At 33.2% G+C, this 25,245-nt stretch overlaps 1 protein-coding gene across 4 annotated transcripts in view; it reads left to right on the top strand.

Moving 5' to 3' along the window:
* GRIK2 (glutamate ionotropic receptor kainate type subunit 2) overlaps positions 1-25,245 on the top strand; it is a 661,376-nt gene that overhangs the window by 543,565 nt on the left and 92,566 nt on the right. For all 4 annotated transcript variants that reach the window (XR_007470694.1, XM_049695632.1, XM_049695633.1 and 1 more), the window contains one exon: positions 1,172-1,389. Coding sequence is in view for 3 of the 4 variants with exons in the window: in XM_049695632.1 (XP_049551589.1) it covers positions 1,172-1,389 (218 nt within the window). In the remaining variant the exon portion in view is untranslated. The remainder of the gene's footprint in view (positions 1-1,171; positions 1,390-25,245) is intronic.

The raw sequence follows: 25,245 nt of genomic DNA, 5'->3' as shown, positions 1-25,245 counted from the left end.
TTTCAATGTTAACATGAATAATTTGTTGTATTTTTCATTCCTTCTAAAGATGCGTTACCTTACTGCATCCGTTATTATATTAAAAAATACGTTAAACAAAACAGCAAATGGAGTCCATCTTTGCTTCATTCCATTTTACTCAAACCCTATTAAAATTAATTTGTAGCCAATGCTTTCTTGACTGTAGTTTCAAAATGATTAAAAGTGAATAGTAATATATATATATCCATAAATTTAGTATACTTTTTTTATAAAATGTCACACATGCTGATATGTGTTCATTTCAATATTAAGACTGCAAATAATGTGGTAAAACCAAAGGACTCAATTTAAAAATTGTTAGAATTTTATTTTATAACCTAAATTAATTAAAATTAATAATACTCAAAAGCTAAATATAATTATCAGATCTCATTCTCTTATTAATACCATGAGCAGGCAACTCCAGCCATGTTTTGTAATATAATTATGAAATTTTTATATGTGTGTAAAAATAAATTTATGGCAATTTAACTATTCTTATTCTGATTTTCCTCATTGAGGCTAACTATAGTGATAGGAGACATTTGTTTATGCATAAGAAAATAATTTACTACCTATTTTAAAATAAAAACTGGACTAAAACCCCACAGCTCAAGAAATGTGGATAATTAAAATTATTTTCCTACATTACTTTTTTAAATGGCAGTATAGACAAGACTTTTGGGCTTCATGCGCATGAAAAATGAAACTTTACATAAATAAAGCTTGTTAAGAAATGGATTGGAATGTACATTAAGTCATTTCTTCTAAAACCCACATAACTAACAAGATATGAAAATCTATAAAAGTGGTTTATAAACTAGAGTGAGAGAGAGATTTCTCCCTTCTAATGCTATTTTTATAAAGGTTACCCAGTCATTAATATGTAATTCTTATTTTGTACTGTCTCAGGTAGAACTTGAGTCTCCTGTCACTATATGTAAACTCAGATGTCCTAAGAGACTACGTATTATCTGAAATTAGCCTCTGCTCTCCCAATGGCTGTTCCTTGCTTACTACAGAGATATATAAATCTGTGATTTAAGCTTTTATTACACAGTGATTCCATTCTGCCACTATGACGAAAAGTACCTGACTGCTGATCAAATTCTCTGTATTCGTTTCACCTTTTCCCCCCAATCTCTGTTAGGTTCTGAGCTCATGCCCAAAGCGCTCTCCACCAGGATAGTGGGAGGCATTTGGTGGTTTTTCACACTTATCATCATTTCTTCGTATACTGCTAACTTAGCAGCCTTTCTGACAGTGGAGCGCATGGAATCCCCTATTGACTCTGCTGACGATTTAGCTAAGCAAACCAAGATAGAGTATGGAACGGTAGAGGATGGTGCAACCATGACTTTTTTCAAGGTAAGTCCTACTGGTTATCCAAAATTTACGTATTAACATGATAGAATGCCAACAACCCTTTTTCTATTAATGAATTTAAGAGTATAGCAACATTGTTATTTGTGCAGAACAATCAATAGCATATTCCTCAGGTGGTGGAGAGGTATACAACTAAATATACGACCATCAAGGCAAAACATTTTTATACTTGCAAATGACAAGGAGTTGTTGCTTTATAAGTATTCCATTTTTGTTTGGAGGAGAATCTGTAAAAAAGTCAAATTATTTTTCCCCAACAAGGTTTTATCTTTGAATGTAAATAAATATATTTACTGAAAATTGAATAGCAGAGTCGAGTCAGACTCTACAAGGCGTGGGTATTCCAGAAGAATAGAATGATTACATGTAAGAATGTTTTCCATACAGACATTTCTTTCTGTTACGATGAGACAAGGTCAACTTGTTCAGAGTCTATAGAAAAAGAAGGAAAATAAGGACTGGTAGAAACAAGCAGAAACAGTTCCTATTCTCTGGACATTCATCCATCTAATATTCTGGAAGGCACAGAATCTCAAAATGGGCTACCCCATTGAACTTGCAATGGTTTGCAGGGGGACAGCCTGTGGAACATTTAAATGGAAAGTGTGCTTGCACCAAGTTCCAAGCATATAGAGTATCTTGCCCTCCTCTTTATTATTCAGATCTTCTCCTTGCTTCTGCTGATCTCACTGGGCCGGAGTAGACCCAATGAGGAGATTCCATTTTAGGGAATCAGTATCACTTCATAATTTCTTTTCTATTTTACTAAGTATTTTTATGTTGTTTGTAGTTTGGGCAAATTTTTAAGCCTTGGTATTTTCCTTCACTGTTCACAGGAATGCAATTGGCAGTTCAAGTGGGTAGTAGAAGTGGTAGATGTTTTTTCTTTTAAAAAAATAACCGACTCAAGTTATAAAACAAATTCTTTCAACATTCAGTAAGTGCCTACTGAGTACCAGAAATTGTACTACACGTTGGGTATGCTAGAGCAAATAACGTCTAATTCTCACTTTTAAGAAGGTTATAGTTTAGTTGGAGACAGGGAAGACTAGATCTAGGATCATATAACTGGGTTTTACTTAACTTTGCCAAATAATTATGCAACTTTCTTTGTAAAAATTCTTACCAAATTAAATCGGCTTCTTTTAGGGTTCTGGAGGACACCAAATACCCAAAGAATGAGATAGATTGATTGTTTTAGTCAAATCTATATAATCCTTAAAATTTAATTACTTTCAAAGAGAATATTTTTTATGCCTAGGTTAAAGATTGGATGCATATTTTTTATTCAATTGGAAAATTATTATCATCTAATCAAATTTATTGAATAATCAAATATGAACAAAGCATTATGATCGGTATGGTGCTATTTGTCTATATTAATTGCAATTGATCAATTTTCCCCAATTGAATATTTAATATTAAGATTGTTTTTCTCATAAAACACTTTTTTTTAAATAAAAAAGAAACCAGCTGTTGAAAATTCTAAGTGTACATCATCGGTGTCTTTAACTTTGCTGGGAGTGAATATGTAATGCATTTAAATTATTACAATATTCAAGGGAATTTTGAAGTTGACTTTGTACAATAATACATATAAAATACTAATGCAAGTGATTTGATACCAGAAGTAATTATTTCTGTTTCACAAATACTTCAGAGTTTAAATTTTACTTTTATTTTCTAGAAGGCTCAAATATCTTAAGTTTCAAAGTTCTTATATACTATGAGCAAGGTATACCTCTGGAAAATCAACGTTTAAAATTTCTCTCCTTTTCCCCGTCTTTAAGCTTATTTTCTCCCTTCTTTGTCTTTCTTGTCTTTCAAACTTCTGTTTTGCTAATTTATTTCTTGTTTAGTTCAGTTGCTCTCTTACAGTGTCTTTTTGCCTAACTTCACTCTTCTTTGCTGTTCACTTTTCTTCTTACTCTCATCTCTTTTTTTTCTTTCTCATACACACGGTTGCCTCTAGCACCCAGAGAAAAGTGACATGAAACAACTTATTGTTTCTAACAGCACAGACTTTCTTTCTGTAAAATTGAAACCTTTGGGAATGTACAATTGTCACAATAAAAACCACACAGTGATAATCACTAAGTTGGCAATTATGTTGATAACTTTATCACATGCTGAATTCTTACTGTTGAAATTTAAAAAAGCATTAGAATTTAAAAGGATACAGTAAATGTTGATTTTTCTTTAGTTATTTTAGTGTAGCCCTAAATGATACTAATTTCAACCTCATATTTTGGCTTGTTAAACTATCTACTTATACCAGCCATTGGTATGAAATTAAAAAAAAAATTCCCTAGCAATCTGTAATTGAAGCAATTGCATGGTCATTTTGAAATTCTACAATGAATCCAAGACTATTGTGTATAGTCGATTTACATCTGATACCATTCTTTTATTTCTTAATTAACAGCAATGCATACAAACACTCTAGGAAGCACCCTTAAGGCATTGATTTCTAAAGGAATTTCCATCCTGTTTTTACTAATTGAACAAGACTCTGCTGTTAACTCATTATTCTGAAACAGCTCAGTTCCAGAAAATTATTTTAAAGAATGTTAAAGTTGTGTTACTACAAGCAAGAGCTGGCTCAAGATACCTGGCTTTAAAGGGGGTGAGTCTTCAGTATTGCAAAACACGGAGTTACACCGTCATTCTACAACATTGAATAATTCCTCTTCCAAAGAACATACTTGACTTTGTTCATTGACCTTACATGTATACTGTCTTCAAGAAGAGTTCATTCTTCTTTTCTTCTATATCCATTACACTCCACACAAATTCTCTCCAGGGATAAATGTAAAGCCATGACTGGCAAAATAACTCAAAATCGAGCAGATGGTGCTTCTTCAGTGTTATCCCATGTAAAACAATAGAAAGCTATGTGACATCACCAATATGTTCTTAATTATATTTAGATAATAAAATGGTTGAGGGCCCAAGGATTTTATTGAAAAACAATAAAGTAGGGTCAAAACATTCTCAGAATCTGGGAACTTGGTGCAGCAGAACTGAAATCTCACCCCAGGGCTGAACACTCTATAAATGTCACCAAGCAACAGCACATTCTTTCTCCTTGAAGTATAACTTCAGCTATAGCTATATAAAAACTATATAACTCAGCTATAGCCTGTAGGTGTTACGGTCTGTTTTGAGAATGCCTGTATTTTCAAAGTAAGTCATATGTTTTACAAAATGATGCTGAAATCACCTTGTTTGTATGCAACTTATGACTCAGGTTTTTCAATTTCTACAAATTCTCTCTCTGGGTTTGGTCTGCCTGAAATCTCTGGCTTTGCCACAAATGCTAATATAGTCTGTCTTTCCAAAAGGTATCAAAGGAAATGCATATCCTCTTTCATGGTTATTAAAAAAGATTTCTGCCACATGTTAAAAAGATATTAAATGGTATCAGATACCTAATGTGAATCACTTAATACTTCTGAACACATAGTCTACAATTTAGAATAGTTGCTAAGAGGGAAAGAAACTGTGGAATTAGAGAAACCTGAGCTTAATTTCAGACTCCACCACCTATTGGCTGCATTTAGATGAGACACTGCCCCTTGTAAACCTCTGACTCCTCATCTCTAAATTAGAATGACTAACAGAACCATTCTCACAATTTTTTTTAATGTTAAATGAAAGCTCTACATGATATGCTAAGTGCCTAATAAAAGCTTGATAGACATTATAAATTACCATTACTAGAATACATGGCTAATTTTTAAAATTCAGAATTTAGAATGATTTTAAACATAGTCAAGTAAAGTATGTTTCTATGACCCACAACTAGATAATTTTAAAATAGATTTTAAAAGATCACACCATGTTTATCTTATTTAAATTGCTTCATTCTTCTCATTATTGTTGTCATGAAGAAGGAATAATTTGATAAGTGAAATTTTTAAAAAATCTGAGGGGGCAGTTTTCAGAAGCTATTTTCTAGGCTGTGTATTATGATATAGTACATTGAGATGCAATTCACAATTCTTTTGGGAATTTATGCCACATCACAGGTAAAGGGAACTTTAAAAATTATTTAATATGAAAAAATGTTCTTTCTTAATTTTAACTTTTTTTGTAATCTAATAAGTAGGATGTCTTATTTCGGCCAGTTTCATCATGCATCGTATGCTCTCAATTATATGATATGGATGTTCAGTCTTAAGAATACATTTTTATTCAATAAATATTTACTTATCTCTTATGTGGAAGGGATTGCGTTAAACCTTAGACAAATATTGTGCATCTCCCAGCACCACCCAACACTTGTCTACCTCCTATATATCTTTCTATTTCCTTTACCACCATCCTGGTTCAGAACAGTGTCATCTCTGTCCAGGGTTTTGCAACATTTCTCTTTCCCAATTTTTTTCCCTATTGTTCTCTACACTCTACAAGGTGACTTAACACCCTCCAAAATCACCCCGCTTCTTTGCTTTAGGATAAGAACCTAGCTCCTTATCAGGTTTACAAGGCACATCATGGTCTGGCTTCTTTTTATTTTTTAGCCAGCTGCTCTCACACTCTAAACTTCAGCCAAACTGGTTAGTTCGTGTCACATGATGACTACATGATACACCTCCTTCTGTTATGCTTTTCTGCCCTTATCTACCAACCTAATTGGTTATATTTTCTTTATTCCTTGGATCCAAATTCAATTAATCCAGGCAAATTTTCTTGATCCTTTCCCCCACCCAAATCGACCCAGTCTGGGTAAGGTACTCCTTTTTTAAATTCTCTGAGCATTTATACCTCAGTTATTAAATGATCACCCCAAATTGTATTCCATTAATTCTTCTGTTTCCATACTACACTGCACAGCACGGGGACATGAATTGAATCTGTATCATTTACCCTTGGATCTCCAGTTCCCAGCACAGACTTTGCATGTGTTTTGGGCTCTATTAGTTAACAGTTGCCACAATAATGTTGCTTAACGAATGACCAAAAACTCTTAGTGGCATGTAACATAAACCTTCATTGAGCTTGTAAGTCAGCTGTCCTACTCCTAGAAATTTGGAGACCCAGAGGCTTTTCTATTAATACCTTTGGAACAGACTCTATTTCTGCTAAGCTTTTTTGGCCTTTAAATATATCCAGTTGAGTCCATTTATAATCTAAAAACCACACCCACAGTTCATATTAAAATGTGCCTCTCTCTAGACTTAATCATTGCTACTTTGGGCTAGAAGCTTTTTAATCCACAGGTGAAAATCTACAAGGCATTTCCTTAACTTTTTCGGAGGTTTTAACAAAGCACCTCAAGGCAACATGCTTAATTTGATTTTTAATTAAGGCCTGGAGCCATGTTGAAACAACATGTTTTGAGAACTTTTCAAAACATTTCAACATGTTTTGAAACAAAAGTTTTGAGAACTTTTACTGGCTGGAGACACTGAAGATCGCAAACAATTTTATGACCCAACCGTACAAATTCTAGCTCCTTCATATCACCTCTAAATTCTGTTTGAAAACTGCCCAGTTCTTTATAAAATTATTTCCCCCTCCTCCTCTTTGTTGTTCTTCTTATTGTTAATAGTCTATCTCTTCCTTGTACTACCTTATCCTATGTAGCTAAATTTACCAGCTGGTACTTTGAATATTATGTCAATTTGTCTGAATATTTCTTTGTCCAAGTCCAGAAGATTATTAGTATGTTTTCTATCTTATAAGTTACTATAAAGCACACTATAAAAATATTATTTCCCCCTAAGTTTACAGATTCCCATTTTCCCAACCTCCCCTAATGATTTCATTGTCATCTGTTATCAATGTTTCATAGTTAGGTTTCCTTTAAGGTGGCAACTCACTTTTTAAAAAATCAAATTCTGTACAGTTATCTATTGGCGCAATGAATATCACATTCATTGATGGAACATCTATGACAGATGTTTTAGGTAGAATGTGTGTTTACTTTCAAAATTTCTCTGCTCTGTAGAGAGCTAAAAAGTTTTCTTCAAAATACGTAGCCCTCTATGGCATTTCCGTTTTAACTTTGGGTTAAAAAGTCAATTTATTCAGAAGTGTATGAAGTTTACAGTGTTAGGAACGCGAGCAAGTGGATTAATCCATGGTGGGGCGGCGGGCGGGGGGGGGGACGGTAGTTTTATTTCTTGTTACTTAGCAACAAAGAGGGTTTTATTTTGTTTTGTTTTTGTTTATGCATAGTTTCCCTCTTTAGAAGAACACAGTACATTGTAAATGCCATCTCATTAATCTTCACAGCAACCCCTAAGGAAGGTAGGAAGCAATTATCATTATGCTCATTTAACAGATGAGGAAACTGGGCCATGGAGAGGTTAAGTGACTTATTAATTATGAAAGCAATAGCCAAGGGACTCATAGTATCAACAATAAAAGTAATAGCCAAAGACATCATGGCATATCCATCATTACTCAGAAGAGCTAAGTGCATTAGTCATTTTGGCTCTCCTACATGACCTCAACTGCTTGATCATATTAAGGTTTTAAAACATTTGCCTTAAGCCATTGGGGCAGATACAACTATAACACGTTCTTTATAGTCTGCTACTTATTCTGAGCTTATCAGTTCAATGGTCTTCTAAAATTAAATTATGCTGGGGTGACAGTATAGGTTTGTAAGCCTGAATTGCTGGTATGGCATGCCTGTAATGATTTTTTGAAAGCTTGAGTGAATTTTGCTTCTTAAATGCCAAAAGAACATAAGTAATTTTTGAGTCAAGGGATAGAATGTAAAAAGTTGGGAGTTTATTGCATGCACTTAATAAATGGATTTAGAAACACCGTTCATTAGATATTTTTTAATTTCTGCAAAACATAATTTCTGTTATTTTTATTTAGAACAGTGGTGATAATTCAATTATAATATATTTACTATAAAGAGATTTATACATTAGAAAAGTAAAATATCAACATGGCATCTGTAGTTACTTTTCAGATTGAAAAGTGTTTTCTGAAATAAATGTTTATTTCCTCTTCTTATATTGATGGTAGAATACTTGGGAATTTCCATTTTGTGTATTCAGGAAATTGACCTACAATAGTTTTTGAAGATGGGAAAGATATTTGAAGTTAGTTTTGAATTTATTTTATTTATTTTTATTGTGATATGATCAACATACAGCATTTTGTAACTTTAAGATGTACAGTGTTTTGAGAAATTTATATATTGCAATATGATTACCAGTCTAGCATTAGCCAATGCCTCCATGACATTAAAATTATCATTTCTTTTTTGTGGTTAGAACAATTAAGATCTTGCTTCTCAGCAACTTGGAAGTTTATAACACAGTATTGTTGACTATAATCACTATTCTGCACAGTAGATATCCAGGACTTATTCTTTTTTTTTTTTTGCGGTACGCGGGGCTCTCACTGTTGTGGCCTCTCCCGTTGCGGAGCACAGGCTCCGGACGCGCAGGCTCAGCGGCCATGGCTCACGGGCCCAGCCGCTCCGCGGCATGTGGGATCTTCCCGGACCGGGGCAAGAACCCGTGTCCCCCGCATCGGCAGGCGGACTTTCAACCACTGAACCACCAGGGAAGCCCCAGGACTTAAAAGACTTTTATATAACAAATTCCTCGTTAAGTATGGTCATTGCAAAGAAAAAGTTCAGTAATTATTTGCACATTGATAGAAATCAAATATGTCTTTTATTGTGTACCAGATTTACTACTTTATATATTCTAATCATTTTCCACCATTATCCAGAAGGGATTCTTTGACAATATAATAATTAGAAAATTCACTATGGTACTTTAGTAGCATAGTAAGTACAGGGATTATTTCTTAAATACTTGCTCATGTAAGAGTTGCCCTGTTTATTTAGGTGTTACTAACCAGCCACATAGCTTTGTTTTTAGGTAGTTTTATTTACCTGGAGTCAGTTTATGCTTAGTAATGACAACCCCCTTTTCTCCTCAATAAGTTAGAAACAAAGGGTCTCAAATGTTAGCTTTATGTCTCACATGGGGGATATTGTCCCTGTGCCAAGAAGGAAATTTAAAACTCAAATATTAACATAAGCATAGATATATTACCATCAAAGTTTTGTGATTAAAATTTTTGGTTTGTTGATAGAAAAACAAATCCCTATACATGCATCATAAATTCTATACCAGAGCCCAGTAACACTAGTCATACTGACTACTTTCTCAGAATCCCCAGTTAAAGCACTACTTTAACTCATAGGGCTAGTTTTTTATCTACCGAAGTCCTAGGAAATATGGCAATCAGTAGAACTAGATAGCATGTACATCATATGGAAATACGGTCTTGTCTGTGATTGACAGTATACCACTCTGATGAATAAGAGAATATTCTTGATTTTCATATCAGTTTTCCTTTCTCAACGGATGGAGTCATTATTTTGTCCTATTTGGATAGATCATCCACTAAGTTTCAAACATCTTTAAAATATCCATTTGTTTAAATCAGTAGTCTCAACCTGTCTGCACAGTAGAACATTAGAAGCACTTGGGGAGCTTTTAAAGAATACCGAGCCCCACACCCCTCTCCAAGTCAAGTAATTAAAACTCTCTTGAGGTAGGATCCTGGGTATCTGAGTTTTTTGTAACCTCCTCTGGTGATTCTAATGTGCAGAGAGAGTTAATTTAATTTGAAATTTAAATAACCCCTTCTTTATTGGCAATAATAGTTAATAACTGATTGCATCTACTTCCATTTCTTTCATATTAGGGTGGGCATTCATCTCTTCTGAAACCCAGACCCCAGAAAATATTAGAGGCATGAAATGATAACTCTGCTGACCACATTCTTACTTCTTTTGAATAATTTACCTGAATTGCGTTGAAAGCCTTTCTCAACAGATTTGCTGAGAATAAATAATCTAATTACATCTTCACTTTTGATAACATTCCTGGAGGCCCGCAATAGGAATGCATAAGAATTGTCTTGTAGCAGTATGAAGAAGGTTAGAGCTTTCTCCGAAAAGTATGGTGGGGTAAATCCTGATTTTTGCTTGTGTCTCTAAAAAGGTGAGAAAATATATGTTCTATGGGACTTGAGCAGTGAATATATTCACCTTTCCTTTATAAACTTTTATTGCAGTTTCTTCTATCATGGGGGGCGCACAGAGGGGAAATTAAAGAAGAGACCCATAAAGGGGCATATTAGAGTATTGGAAGGATCGTACATGAGACTTTTGTGTTTTCCTAAGCAGGAGGAGATTAAGAAGAGGTGAAGTACTTCACACTATAGGTAAATATTAAGTTAGGTTCTTTGAAGTAGTTTGAGATTTGGGCTTAGGTAGTTTTCTTGCCTGAGTTTATTGTTCGATCCTGTAATATTTAGTGAACTACTGTCACTCCTTTCCTTGTTGTAGAAAAAAGAATGTACCTATATTAATGGATGGGGCTAACTTATTACATAATTCTAATTGAAGTCTTCCTTTGTGTCACTTGATAATTCTTCAATATCCCCCTGCAGATCTAAACTGAAACAACATGTTCCTCAAACATGACATTCTGCTCTATCTTGGGGGATGGAAAAACAAGATATATTTAGGCTTCCAGGCCAAAATCTGTTCTAGTAACTTCTTGCAAGTTACTAACCTGGGTAATAACTCCATGGTTATTTAGAATAAATAGAGACTTCATTTTGAATTTTTTGTTTACTTCGTGTATTCAAGTTTGTGGATAATTTACTTTTTAAATTTTTCTACATACTTAAATGAGTGAAAAAAAAGCTTTATGTGATTGAACACCAGTGTATCTGAGCAATTAGTTTAGATTAATGATTAATATTATTACTGAAATTTTCATCTCTTCACGTTGATGTGTTCTTCCTCAGACACTTTTTCTAGAAATCTAAAAAAAAATCTCACCAAAGATTTTTGTAGCCATATCATTTCTCTAACTCTCCCAAATTATTTTTTTTTTCTATGAATGGTGTCAAGATATTGGTGTGGGTAATGGATTATTGTTAATATTAGGTTAAATGATAATATTTTGTTTAATATTATAAACTGGTATTTTTGAAGTGTTTTTGTATTCTTTTCAGTGCCTCTTATGGCTTTGATATAAATTAGTCAAGTTTGAAATATTTAAACCACTTCTTTATGATGCATTTAATTTATTGGCAGAGTAAGGGGGTGATTTTTACCCAAAGAGTTTGTCTCCCTCCCCCATCCTCCACTAACACACAATGTATTGTATGTGAGGCCTGATCCTATGTTTATTACAGGGATTTGCATAAGGCCTACAGAAAACCAACACCATTTTACTATGTTCCCATTGCAAGAAATAAAATGGTGCCTTTGAGGAAAGCTGCTTCATCAGACACTAGTTTAGCATGCCAAATTACAGCTATCAATGGTGAAACAGCAGATGTGAAGGCTAGTTGGCATCAGAGCATATGAGTCAAAGACTTTCCTATGGGAAAGAAAGTGCTCCATTACACTTTATCTATACTAAGAACATTGGTTCTATCAAGCTGTCTGAAAATTAGAATATGATGGGTTTTATTACCCAAGCTCTGCCAGAGTGAATTCAATAGTTAAAAAGTAAGCAATAACACCATTCTGGGAATTGTAAGTGATTAGAGTTTCAATGTATTTAAACTCGGAAGGAGTAACAACTTTTATCTTAGCTTGTCTGAAATATCACAGGGACAAAAGTTTAATCCCTCTCTAATTGTTACATTTTCAATATGTAGCAATGAAGCTTTGGGGAACTTGAAAGGAAGAAGTCATGTGTTTGACTGAAGTGTAAAGTCTGAGAAAAGATGTTTTAATTCCCTTGGAAAGCAAGAGTGTGAGGCTGCTGTTATTCCAGGATACACTGTGGTTCTCCCTCTCCTTTGCCCTCCTTCCTCCGCTCTGTGCAGGGACCACTCTTGCTGTTTGTCAAGTCAGGATGGCAGCTCAAACACTGCATCACACCTCATCAATCTTAGGAGAGAGGGCCCCACAGGGAGGGAGAAAACTTGAAAGTCAGTTAATGTAGTGATGTTGAGCTGTCATGTCAAATGCTGGATAATGCATAATATTGTCACTGTAAGAGCTCATAGCCACTGGTTAGGCAAAAATTCGAAGGAAATTCAAGAAGCGCATATTTTTGGATACATAAAAATAAGCTGAGATAAATATTATCAAAAAACTGGCATGTTTTATTTCTTAAAAAATAATGAAAATGAAAAATTCATTTCTTTTCCATAAATAGCTGAATAAAAGCATGATTTGGTGTTTCTAAATCAAATATACAAACAAAAAATCCAGACTCTGTTTTGTAAATTTTTTGAGATTATATTTACTGGCATTGTGGCTAAGAGCTATTAATCATGCTTACTGTTTTTGTGGTCTTTTTTTTAAGGGGGGCATCTAACTTTAGAATATCAAAAACGACATAGTATTCTTATTCCTCTAGATTTTCCATTGATTACAGAGTGAAAACACTGAAACTTCTACTAAATCCAGAATGTCCTTGGCAGTTAATGTTCTTGATTTTGCATGCACTGTGATGTCTCTTTGGAGGGAAGCTATTCTTTCTTTGCAAATGGAATTTACACTAATTAGCATCTTTGGTCAGCTGAAGTTTCTTTTGTTCATTTGTCTTCTTATTTCTTTCCAGAAGTCCAAATAGCGGTAATATCACTTTGTTCTTTGATATTAAGAGCTGATTTAAGACATCACATGGTAGTTTAGTTGGTCCTTTCATTTCATCATAAAGCAAAATGAAGTTCACTATTACTTACTGCTGCTGCCATCTTTGATACTTAGATTTTTATTTAAAGACAACACAGAACAGTTATTCCCCTTTGGAAGCAAACAACTTGTAAGATCATGAGCCCTTCTGACACTCAATGATTTGATACTCAATCATCATGCATATTCACAAGTAGTAAACAATTTATAACTCATTCCTAGTTTTTTATATCCTTCCTCCTAACCTCACACAGATTGGGAAAAGAACAAAATAAACTTTAGAGTTCGTTAATAGGTATTGATAACTGCAAGCTGACTATAACAGATTCCTAAAAATATTGCTTTTAAGATATGACTAGATTAAACATTATTGCTAAATGTCTTACAGGGATCAGATTCTAAAGTAACTCAAATTTTTCTTTTTGCTGTAATATTAGTGACCCTGGCAGTGTCTACGATTGTTTAAATGTCTGACGCATACTGGTGAGCACTTTCATTGACCTCCAGTATGCAGAGAAATTCTTCAATAGTAATAAATAAAGAACATTTAGAATGAGTGAATGTGTGTGTATGTGCAAACATGTGCTTGAATGAGTGTGTTCTGTAAGAATAAGACATGCCATCTTAATTGGAGTTAAATTATGGATGATTACATAATTTATTTTTCTTATACCCAGTTTCCATATGAAATCTGTTTTAGTAGAAGAATAGTACAGTGTTGGCAATAAATTGTACTTTTATCTTTCCCGACAGCATTTGAATAATACTTTTGATTGTTATTAGCCTATTGTATACACCATAGCATTAGTGGAGTACAGTGAAAATATTTGATTATCTTTAAAAGTAGGTGTTTCATTTATTAAATATTGTAATTACAGCTAATTAGAGGCTACACCATAAATTAGTTTGCTTTGTAGGTCCCTTGACTGTTTTCAGAACACTATGAGTTTATGCTTCACTTTAATTTATTACAAAAACAATTAAATAAAGACCAAAGAATCAGAAAGAAGCATTAATAATGGATATAAAGAATTGTTGAGTCACTGCAATGCATTTTAACATAATGAGTAAGTGCATAGCCTAGATTGTGGCATGAAATCCTACGTCTGTCTCTCACTAGGGATTTATTTAACCTCTCCAGGCTTCTGTGTTCTTATAGGTAAGAAAGTATAGATAAACTGGGGATATAAGTTTGTGTCATATAGATCGTTTACATAAAACACTAAACATGTGATAAACTCCCAGTACGTACTTACTGCGATTCTTATTGTAAGGCTTAATAGTTGAATTGTTAAACTCTGTAGCAGATGAAACCATTTCCCCCAATATAAATGCTTCTGTTCCTGGAAGTACATCCAGTTTACCTATGGTTAATGTTAAGATCTGACACTCAATTTCATTTTTGTTTAATTAATAATTTGATCTTGATTGTAGATTACTTTAAAATAATTATATTTAAACATAATATTCTGGATTACACTTTTATACAGCTAAAAAAATAAAATGCATCATGAATCCAGTTCCATCCATACCTTATACATACTTTTTTAATTAATGATCTTTTTATTAATAGTTTAATTAATGGTCTTTTTTTATTAACATGTGAGATTTGTTTTGACAAACAATTCATATTCAGAATTAATGCTTAAATAGAAGAAAAACTCCCATTTTTAATTGTTCTTCCTCTCCATGAATATTAACCATTGTAATTCTAAGCAAATTTCTTTTTCTCTTATAAAAATAATGCATATGACTCATGAGAATTTTAGGAAAAGAAGGGGAAAATGTCCCAAGTCCAACCTCCAAAGACAGTTCTTAGTATCTTGTCACAATGACCTCCAGCATTTTTTCTATAGATATATAATATTTTGATCTCATTGGTTTTCCTCTTATTTCAACTTTAAAGACTTTTAGCCCTAATACAGCTACACAAATTCTTCTGTTTTCACTGAGCACAAGTAATGATGCTCTTTTCAGGAATGTGCTTTAAAGATTCAGCAGAATAGCTTATAAGAATGTTCTTATGATACTTTCAGAAATAATTTTTTCTTGAGACAGAGCTTAAAACAAATAGCCTTTTGCTAATTTCCAAACGCATTCCATTTAATCATTGCAAAATTTCGAAGTATGTTCATATATAAACTCATATATACAGCAGAGAAATCACTTGTAACTTAAATACCTAAGCAATTGGGATATTCATTTTTAATATTCACTTGATTAAAATATCAAAAATTCAATGCTTTCAAATATTAAATTTAATAAATATTTTAAAACAAACCTTAAATTAACATCAGTAGAGAGATGATATTAAAAGTTATCTGTTTAGACTTCCTAATATAATCTTGTCTTCAAATAAAAGAGGGAAAAAAATCATGTAATAGAAATATATAGAAATAGTCATTACCCTTTTTTGGTTAAACTATATTAATAAACATTTAGAGGAATGATCCTAGAAACATTTTTCTTTGTCTATTAGCTACAGTTTATCCAGCCTTCACATTTCTATGAATGAGAAAGATCACTTGCATGTCTGTGCTCCTCTCACAGAGTTAACATTGAATGCATTTGGGTTGGACTTCAGTTTCCCAGTTATACTAGGCTGCTCAGGGTATACTAGCAGCAGGGAACCCCACCCTGACCCAACAAATAAACAGAACTTACCTGGGTGAATTAGGAATCCATTTTACCAAAAGGGAAGGAGCTGACGACATAGATAGCCATGACTAAGATATGAACATAGTTAAAACAACCATATTTAAGTCTACCTGGAATACTGTAACCCTTAGGAAGATGTTTCATAAAGGACCTCATAAGGAGCAAATTTGATGGTGACAGTTATTATGATGACGTTGAAGGTGTTGATATCCATGACATAGATCTTCTTGTAATCCAGGGAAAGCACTAGAGCTATTTATGTCTGTGAGGAAAAAAAAAAAAGAAGTGAATTTTTAAAAAAAACAGCAAAATTCCTTCTCAAGAAGCCAAATAAAGTAGCATTAAGAAAAGGGTGATCCTCCAAAGTCAGAAAGACTTTGTCTGCATTTGAAGGTGCCTGAGAACTAATATTGTGCAAACAGAAATCTTGAGATCACTATATGTAGCCTTTGTCTTAGTGAAGCAGCTAGCGAGTAAGCATCAAGCCTACCAGGCTTCATTTTCAGAGCTGCTCTTTGGGGTCGAACCATTGCAAGTTGTTGCTTCCATTTTTTTTTTACACTGTTGCTGTAATGTATATAATTCTTAGAGTAAAATTCTTATGGCTAGAAGAACAAAATGGTATTTTGAAAGTAAAAATGGTAGCTAACGATTTCTTATATATATTTTTTTGCATTGTCAGTAGATATACAATAGCTACCTTATCCATCCTAACTCAGCCTTATTTCAGTTTTGTTTCTTTCCAAATCTCAGGCCTAGTGTATTGTCAGTGCTATTCCTTGAAAGTAAGGATACAGTGATTTGCTATTAGTCGTCATCAGAGAAATGAGCATTTTACCTTTGCTCCTTTCTTTGAATTTGGGAACACTTTTGACAGTATCAGTAGTTTGCTACAAAACTCTTCAAAGGAATTTTGCTACTTCAGGCTAAGTTATAGGACTGGATTTTTGTTTTGTTATGGCTTTTAATAAAATATGCAGGGCTATTGAAACCTGAAATGTGGCTAGTGCAACTAAGGAATAAAATTTTAAATTTTATTTAATTTTAATTAATTTAATTAAAAAATTGAAACTGAGGCCATAGAAGACATTTTCCCATTAAATACAACATTGTATTTTTTTTAAAACTTTACATCATGTATGATGTTGTACTGTAGAGCATGTGATGTAGCACTTGTGTCATTTTTAGTATTACACATAAACACAGCAGTGATATAGTCAGTGGCAATGGAGTGATTCAATTCAAATGATTCTTCTGTGTACTGATGTAACACTATAATGCAGTTGTTTGAATATTTTATGCAGATGGCATAAGTTACAATGACTTATGTAATCCATCTGGTATTCAAATTGAAATACATACTATTATTTTAAACAAAAAATATTTTTTTTTTTAGTTTGAAGAATACATATGGATAGATTTTCAAAGTTAAAATGAAGGTGTACTATTGAAGCAGATATGAGTAGAAATGAAGAAACTAGTACTAAAGTAAAGAACAAGAGTCTAGATGAAGATAGGATACCGATTTCACCATAAATGGCATTTACAACTTGCTAAGGCAGAGCAAAGTGGAAAAGCTGCTTGTTTGTTGTATAAAAGATTTTTAATAATAATAAAATGTTCATTATCAAACGGCATTCTCAGAAAATACATAATGAATTTGATAAGCAGTTTCCTCTTAACAGTAACAAGATAATCAACGAAATTAGTTGCCTGAAATCAGAGTCAAATGTTCAAAAAATGTTTTAATGAGTTTTAGCAGGAGCTGAGCTTTTATACCTTTGGACTGCTATTAAACAACTTGGATTCTGAACAGAGAAAAACATTTTTTAGATGGGAAGATGGTAAAAGGTATTATTATTTCAATTATGGAAATTTTAGAAAATTATGAAGAAAAGATTAAAATAAATATTTTACAATAAACCACACTCATCCCCCACCCTATCCCCCTTAATCCTTGGCAACCACTAAGCTTTTCTCCATTTCTGTAATTTTACTTCAAGAATGTTATATAAATAGACTCATCTAGTATGTAACCTTTGGGATTTGCTTTTCTCACTTAGCATAGTTCTCTGAAGCTTCCTCCAGGTTATTATGTACACCAATAATTTGTTCCTCTTTATTGCTGAGTAATTTTCCATGGTGTGGTTGTACCACAGTTTGTTTAACCATTCACTGATTAAAGTCCATCTGGGCTGTTTCCAGGTTTTGGCTATTATGAGCAAAGCTTCTGTGAGCATCTGTTTACAGGTATTGTGTGAACATAATCTTTCTTTCCTGTGGAATCAGTGCCCAAGAGTGCAATTGCTGAGTTGTGTTGTAGATGCCAAGTTTAGTTTAGGTTTTTTTTTTTTAATAAAAGCTGTATTAAAATATAATGTATATACCATACAATTCACCTATTTAACATGTACCATTCAATAGTTTTTAGTATATTCATGGAGTTGCACAATCATCACCACAATCAATTTAAAATACTTTCTGCATCCCAGAAAGAAACCTTATATTCATTAACAGTCACTCCCATCTACTGCAATCCTCCACACACACTTCTCCCACTGGCCAACCCTAGTCAACCACTAATTTACTTTCTGTATAGATTTTTCTATTCTGAACATTTTCTATAAGTGGAATCATACAACACGTGGTCTTTAACTGGCTCCTTTTACTTAGCATAATGTTTTCAATATTCATCTATATTGTAGTATGTCAAAACTTCATTCCACTTTATTCCTTTATGCTTTCATTACAGAATAACACTCCATTGCTTAGATATATCACATTTTATCCATTCATCACAGAATGGGTATTTGGATTATTTACACTTTTGGGATATGATAAATATGGTTGCTATGAATATTCATGTTCAAGTTTTTGAGTGGACATATGTTTTTATATTTCTTGGGTACATGCCTAGAAGTAGAATTGCTGGGTCATATGTTAATTCTGTGTTTAACTGAGGAATTCCTAGACAGATTTCCAAATGGCTGCACAGTTTTACATTACCACCAACACTGTATAGAGGATTCCAGTGTCTTCACATCTTCATGGACATGTTATTATCTTTTTGATTATAGCCATTCTTTTGAGAATGAAGTGGTGTCTCAGTGTGGTTCTGATTTGCATTTTCCTGATGGCTAATGATATTGAGCGTCTCTTATGTGCTCACTGGCCATTTATATATCTTTGGAGAAATGTCTGTTCAGATCCTTTGCTCATTTTAATATTGGGTTATTTTTCTTATTACTGCTGAGTTTTAAGAGTTCTTTACATTTTCTAGATACAAATCCCTCATCAGAAATATGACTTGCAAATATTTTTTCTCATCTTTGGGTTGTCTTTTTACTTTCTCGATTGTGTTCATTGCACAAAGTTTTAAATTTTGATGAAATCTAATTTATATTTTTTTCTTTTCCTTTTTGTGATTTGGGTATTATATTTAGGAAGACTTTTTCTAACTTAAGGTCCTAAAGATTTATTACTACAGTTGGCTCACCATATCCCCAGGTTCTACACCCTTGGATATGGAGAACTGACTGTACTACACCATTTTATGTAAGGGTCTTGAGCATCTACAGATTTTTGATATCTGCAGGGTGTTCCTGGTGTCCCAAAGGACACCAAGGAATAACTGTATATTTTCTTCTGAGGGTTTAATAATTTTAGCTCTTACATTTAGGTTTATGAGTCATTTTGAATGAATTATTGTATATGATGTGAGGAACACATATACAATAGGTGTATTGTATACAATAGGTGAGAAACACCTTCACTCCTTTGCATACTGATATCCAGGTGTCTTAGCATCATTTGTTGGAAAGTTTATTCTTTCCCTATTGAATTGTTTTGCTACTCTTGTGAAAAACCAAATGACCATAAATATAAGACTTTATTTCTGGAATCTCAATTCTATTCCATTGGTCTATGTCCTTATCTAAATACCACACAATCTTGAATACTGTAGTAAGTTTTGAAATTAGAAAGTGTGAATCCATCAACTTTTTCCTTTTTCAAGATTATTTTGACTATTCTGGGCCATATGAATTTTAGGATCACTGGTCAATTTCCACAAAAAGCCAGGTGGGGTATTAATAGGGATTGAGTTGAATTTGTATATCTATTTAAGAAGTACTATTATCTTAATAATATTGTCTTTCGGTCAGTGAACATGGGATGCCTTTCCATTTACTTAGGTTTTTAATGTTTTTCAACAGTGTTTTGTGATGTTATTATACAAATCTTAGGCTTCTTTTAAAAATGTATTTCTATTTTATTCTTTTTAATGGTATTAGAAATAGACTAGCTTTTATAATTCTATTTTCTTAATTTTTCATTGCTAGAATATAGAAATATAATTGATTTTTGTATATTTATCTTATATACTGCAACTTTCATAGACTCATTTATTAGTTATAAGAGTGTTTTAGCAGACCTCTTTGGATTTTCTATATGTAAGATCTTGTCATCAACAGAGAGATATAGTTTTAATTTTTTCTTTTCATTCTGGATGCCTTTTATTTCTTTAATTAATTAATTTATTTATTTGCTTTATTGCCATGGCAATACATGAAATTTCAATATAATGTTAAATAGAAGTGGAAAGAGCATATCTTTTTGTTTTGTTCCTTATCTTAGGGGAAAAGCATTCAGTCTTTCACTGCTATGATATTAGGTGTGGCTTCTTTATAGGTGTCCTAAATCAGGATGAGGACATTCTAATGCTTTAATTTTATATGTCAATTGGACTAGGACACTGAGTGCCCAGATATCTGGTGAAATATTATTCTGGGTGTGTCTGTGAGGATGTTTCTGGAAGAGATTAGCATTTGAATTGGGGCACTGAGTGAAGCAAATTGCCCTCCCCGGTGTGGGTGGACATAATCCAATCTGTTCAGGGCCCAACGAGAGCAAAAAGACAGGAAAGTTGGATACTCTCTCTGCCTGACTACTTGAACTGAGACTTTGGTCTTCTCCTGCCCTCAAATTGAGATTTACACCATCGGCTCCCCAGGTTCTCAGACTTTCAGACTCAGACTGAATCACACCACTGGCTGTCCTGCATCTTTAGCTTGCAGATGGCAGGTCATGGTGCTTCTCAGCCTCCATGATAGTGTGTGCCAATTCTCTCTCTATATATATACACACATATGTATGGGTACACATATATTATATATATGTAATATATAATATATATCCTACTGGTTTTCTTTTTCTGGAGAACACTGACTAAAACACATTCCCTTCTCTCCCTAATATTTTGAAAGTTTTTATTATGAAGTGGTGTTGGATTTGTCAGATGCATTTTCTGAGTCTAGTGAGATGCTCATGTGTTTTTTTTCTTTTATTCTATGGATAAGGTGTACTACATTAATTGGTTTTAGCATTTTAAAATGAACATGTACTCCTGGAATAAATGAGAGAGAGAGTGGAGGAATTAGGAACAAGATCATAAAGAAGTAATGCCCAAATAGATTTTGACAGAATGGAATAGGGATTTGACAAGGCTGAAGGAAATTCGTGGAAGAAGATAAGCCCATTAATAAATCTATTCCATTTTATTTACTATTTTTTATCCTCTTACAAGATATTTTGAGGACCTGGTTATTGTGGTTATCTGGTTATCCAGAGCATGTCATGGAACCAATGGCACATTTAGGTGCTCAAGAAATTGGAAATGCATAAATGAGTCCATGGACAAGAGAATGGGATAGATGATTTATAACTAATATTAAGATGAGTCAGGTGAGTAAGTGAAATAGTAAAATCATTGAAAAGCTTAATTCAGTACCTAGTCTTTTTTTTTTTTTTTGGCTGCGTTGGGTCTTCGTTGCTGCACACGGGCTTTCTCCAGTTAAGATGAGCCGGGGCTACTCTTTGTTGCGGTGCGCGGGCTTCTCATTGAGGTGGCGGTGGCTTCTCTTGTTGCATAGCATGGGCTCTAGGTGTGCAGGCTTCATTAGTTGCAGTACGTGGGCTCAGTAGTTGTGGTGTGCAGGCTTCAGTAGTTGTGGCTCATGGGCTTAGCTGCTCTGCCGCATGTGGGACCTTCCGGACCAGGCATAGAACCCGTGTCCCTTGCATTGGCAGGTGGATTCTTAACCACTGTGCAGGGAAGTCCCAGTACCTAGTCTTTTGAATAAATCTTTTGCTCCATGGGTTGATTTGCATATTTATAAAAAATACATTACAGTACTGGGTCAATATTCTAATAGAATATTATACTTCTTTTATTCTTTGCCCACTTATATAACAAGGGATGTGACAACTTCTGCTGGTATGAGTTCCACTGTGTATATTAGATATTTTTTGAGGAAGGAAGGTGAGGTTGTGGATTGAGGAAGGAGACTTCTAGATGTAGAGAAAATCACACTGTTATTATTAAAATATGTATTGTCTTGACAGAAAATAAAGTTATAATTAACATATACAAGATAAACTATAGGATAAATCAAGAAAGTTAAATAATTCTACCTTTTTTTAAAAAATGAAAATCTGCACAATCTTCATGGGAACATGACATTTAAGCTTAGTCTTAACAGATGGGCAGGATTTGGAAATTTGGAGATGAGGGCGATGCTGTTCCCAGAATGGGATGAGAAGACCAATAGGGTATATACAGTCAAGAGTGATTGTTTCCTTTGATAAGGATTGAGTTTGGGAAGAACAGTGAGAATTACAGATAGGTGGCTTTAGGAGAAAGGAGTGATTTTTCAAGCTTCTTAAAGCTGTGAAACCTTTTCTTTAAGAGGTGTCTATACATAAAACTCCTAAAAGCAGAGCAGTTTGGGTTGCAGCAGGGGAGAAGGACTAGTACTTGACAGGACCATCTCCTCCCCACTTGCTCTCAGTTGTGGTCAAAGATGATGCTAGAATGAAGTTCTCAGCCCAGGTATCCCTTAAAATCACTAGGGCAGCTTTTTAAAACAATATGAATGCTCAGACCAATTGAAACAAAATCTCTAAGAGTAAAGCCAAAACAGTTTTTTATTTGTTCATTTTTTAATCTGCCAGTGATTCTGAAGAACGTAAAAAGATTGAAAGCTATTGTCATAGGGTATAGTGAAGCACTGTTGAAAAATGACTCTTTTATGTCATCAGTCTTTAAATTTGGGTAAGTTTATACCTGGGGGTACATAGACACTTTTGCAAATGTTGGGGGTGCTAAAGAAAAATTTTTAAGTTAAAAACGTGATTCTTATGAGCATATAAATGAACATGTATCAAAGATTTTATTGTTAAGACTCGTTCAAAGGAGAATTTGAAGCAATTGGGAGTACAAACATGAATTTGCTAATAGATGTAAAATTTCTTATAGTGTAATAAAATACGTGTGGAGTTACGTATTCTATAGGTTGTAAATCAATTTTATCTCTAACATATACAAATGGACAAGAATTGTTTGCATCACTATCAGTTTTCTACAAAATAACATCTACCCCTACAGGGTTGTTAATAATTAGTGTAAAGTCTTGGTGTGTGTGTCGTTTGAAAAATGCCATTGGAATTTTGATAGGGATTTGCATTGTATCTGTAGATCTGTAGCATGGACATTTTAACAACACTGATTCTTCCAATCCATGAGCATGAATATTTTCCCAATTATTTGTATATTCTTCAGTTTCTTTCGTTAATGTCTTGTAGTTTTCAATCTACACATCTTTGCCCCATTGATTAATTTATTCTTAGATATTTTTGATGAAATTATAAATGGAATTATTTTCTTTATTTTTCTTTCTGATAATTCATTATTAGTGTACAGAAACACAACAGACTTTTGTGTATTCATTTTTGTACCCTGCAACTTTACTGATGTTTATTTGTTCTGTCAGTTTTTTTTATGGAGTCTTTAGGGTTTTCTACTTATAATATCATGTTATCTGCAAATAGTGACAGTTTTACTTCTTCCTTTTCAATTTAAATACCTTTTATTTCTTGTTCTTACCTAATCTCCCTGATTAGGACTTCCAATACTATGACCCTTTTAATTGTTGAAATCACTTTGCTAATATTTTGTTGAAGATGTTTACATCTTCATTCATCAGGAATATTGGGCTGTAGTTTTCCTTTCTTGTAGTGTTCTTGTCTGGTTTTGATATCAGGGTAATGCTAGCCTCATAAAATGAGTTTAGAAGAGTTCCCTCCTCTTCCATTTTTTTGGAAGGGATTGAGGAGGATTAGTGTATCCAATCTTCTCTTGAGCAAGAGAAGAAGAAAGAAACAGAGGAACTACAAAAGCAGCCAGTAAACAATGAACAAAATGGCAATAAGTACATACCTATTAATAATTACTTAAAATGTCTCTTGGAGGCAGAAGAAAGCTGGAGTGGCTACATTTATATCAGAGAAAATAATTAGTTAATATTATATGTATTCAATGTTTCACTATTTTATCTTAGAAATAAATTATTTATTCAATAATTATCTATTAACTAACTCAGTTTAATATTAATCTAAGGTTTAAGTTACCTAAATATCTTGGAAATTTTGTTTGACACACTACAGAACACAATTATTATTTATATAAAAAGTTTGAGAGACTCATGATTCAATTTATTTTAAAAATTATATCTTTTCATAATATTAAAATTTATATAGGAGTAAATTTAGTTTATTTGATTAGTAAACCGGTATAATAACAATAAATTCAGATTAAATATATTTTTCATGAGAAATCAAACCTCAGTCTTATAAAAATGAGATATGCCCTTGTATATTATACCACATTGATAATTTATATAGAGTCATATAACCTTTTTTTCTTTGAATAATAATTATTTAAAAAGTCTGATTTGGATTTTTATTGAAAATGGCCTTTGAAAAGCGTCTTTTAGAGATTTTTACAATTCATGCATTAGAAATTCTGTTTACTGTTTTCTGAGTATTTGGAAATACTCAGTTTATATAAACACTTATTTCTGTAAGCTCATCGGAACAGTGCTTTTTTTTAATTTTAAGAGATGCTATAATATATTAATACCCTCTGAAGGTAGAAGTCAAGAGCTTCCTTAACAGGAGACACAGCAAGGAGTAATACTGAAATAGTGTTTAAAAACTATTGTGGAGAATATGGTCACTTCAATGACATAAAGAATCATTTCCAAAAAGATAATGTAAGTTTTGCCCTCTAATAGAATTATTTCTTTTCTTTGTCTATAGGTTATATTTGGTCTTAGTGCATAATATGTAATCCAGAATATAGCCTTTGCAGGTGAAAATTTAATAAGAGTATCTCATATAAGCCCAAGTGAAATATAAATTAAAGTAATGGTAAACAGCAAAAAAAAGGGTTTGGCCAGCAAACGCTTGGTTTGAGAATGGAAAGAGAGAGATTTTAAGTTATAATAGTACCTCTTTGTTTATAATCCCTTTCTTAGGGCATAATAAAAGTTTCCTTCAAGACAAAAAATCACCTGGAAGTTTATTAAAAAGTTAAAAATCTGGGCCTTTCCCCCAGTTTACTGAATCAGAAACTCTGTCATTGGATTGAGAAGCTTCCATTTTTAGCAAACAGTCCAAGT

Source organism: Orcinus orca, chromosome 12 (genome assembly GCF_937001465.1).
Source record: "Orcinus orca chromosome 12, mOrcOrc1.1, whole genome shotgun sequence".
In the NCBI taxonomy this organism is placed as follows: domain Eukaryota; kingdom Metazoa; phylum Chordata; class Mammalia; order Artiodactyla; family Delphinidae; genus Orcinus; species Orcinus orca.
Note: the sequence above shows the minus strand (reverse complement) of the source record. Positions and strands in the feature narration are given on the sequence as shown.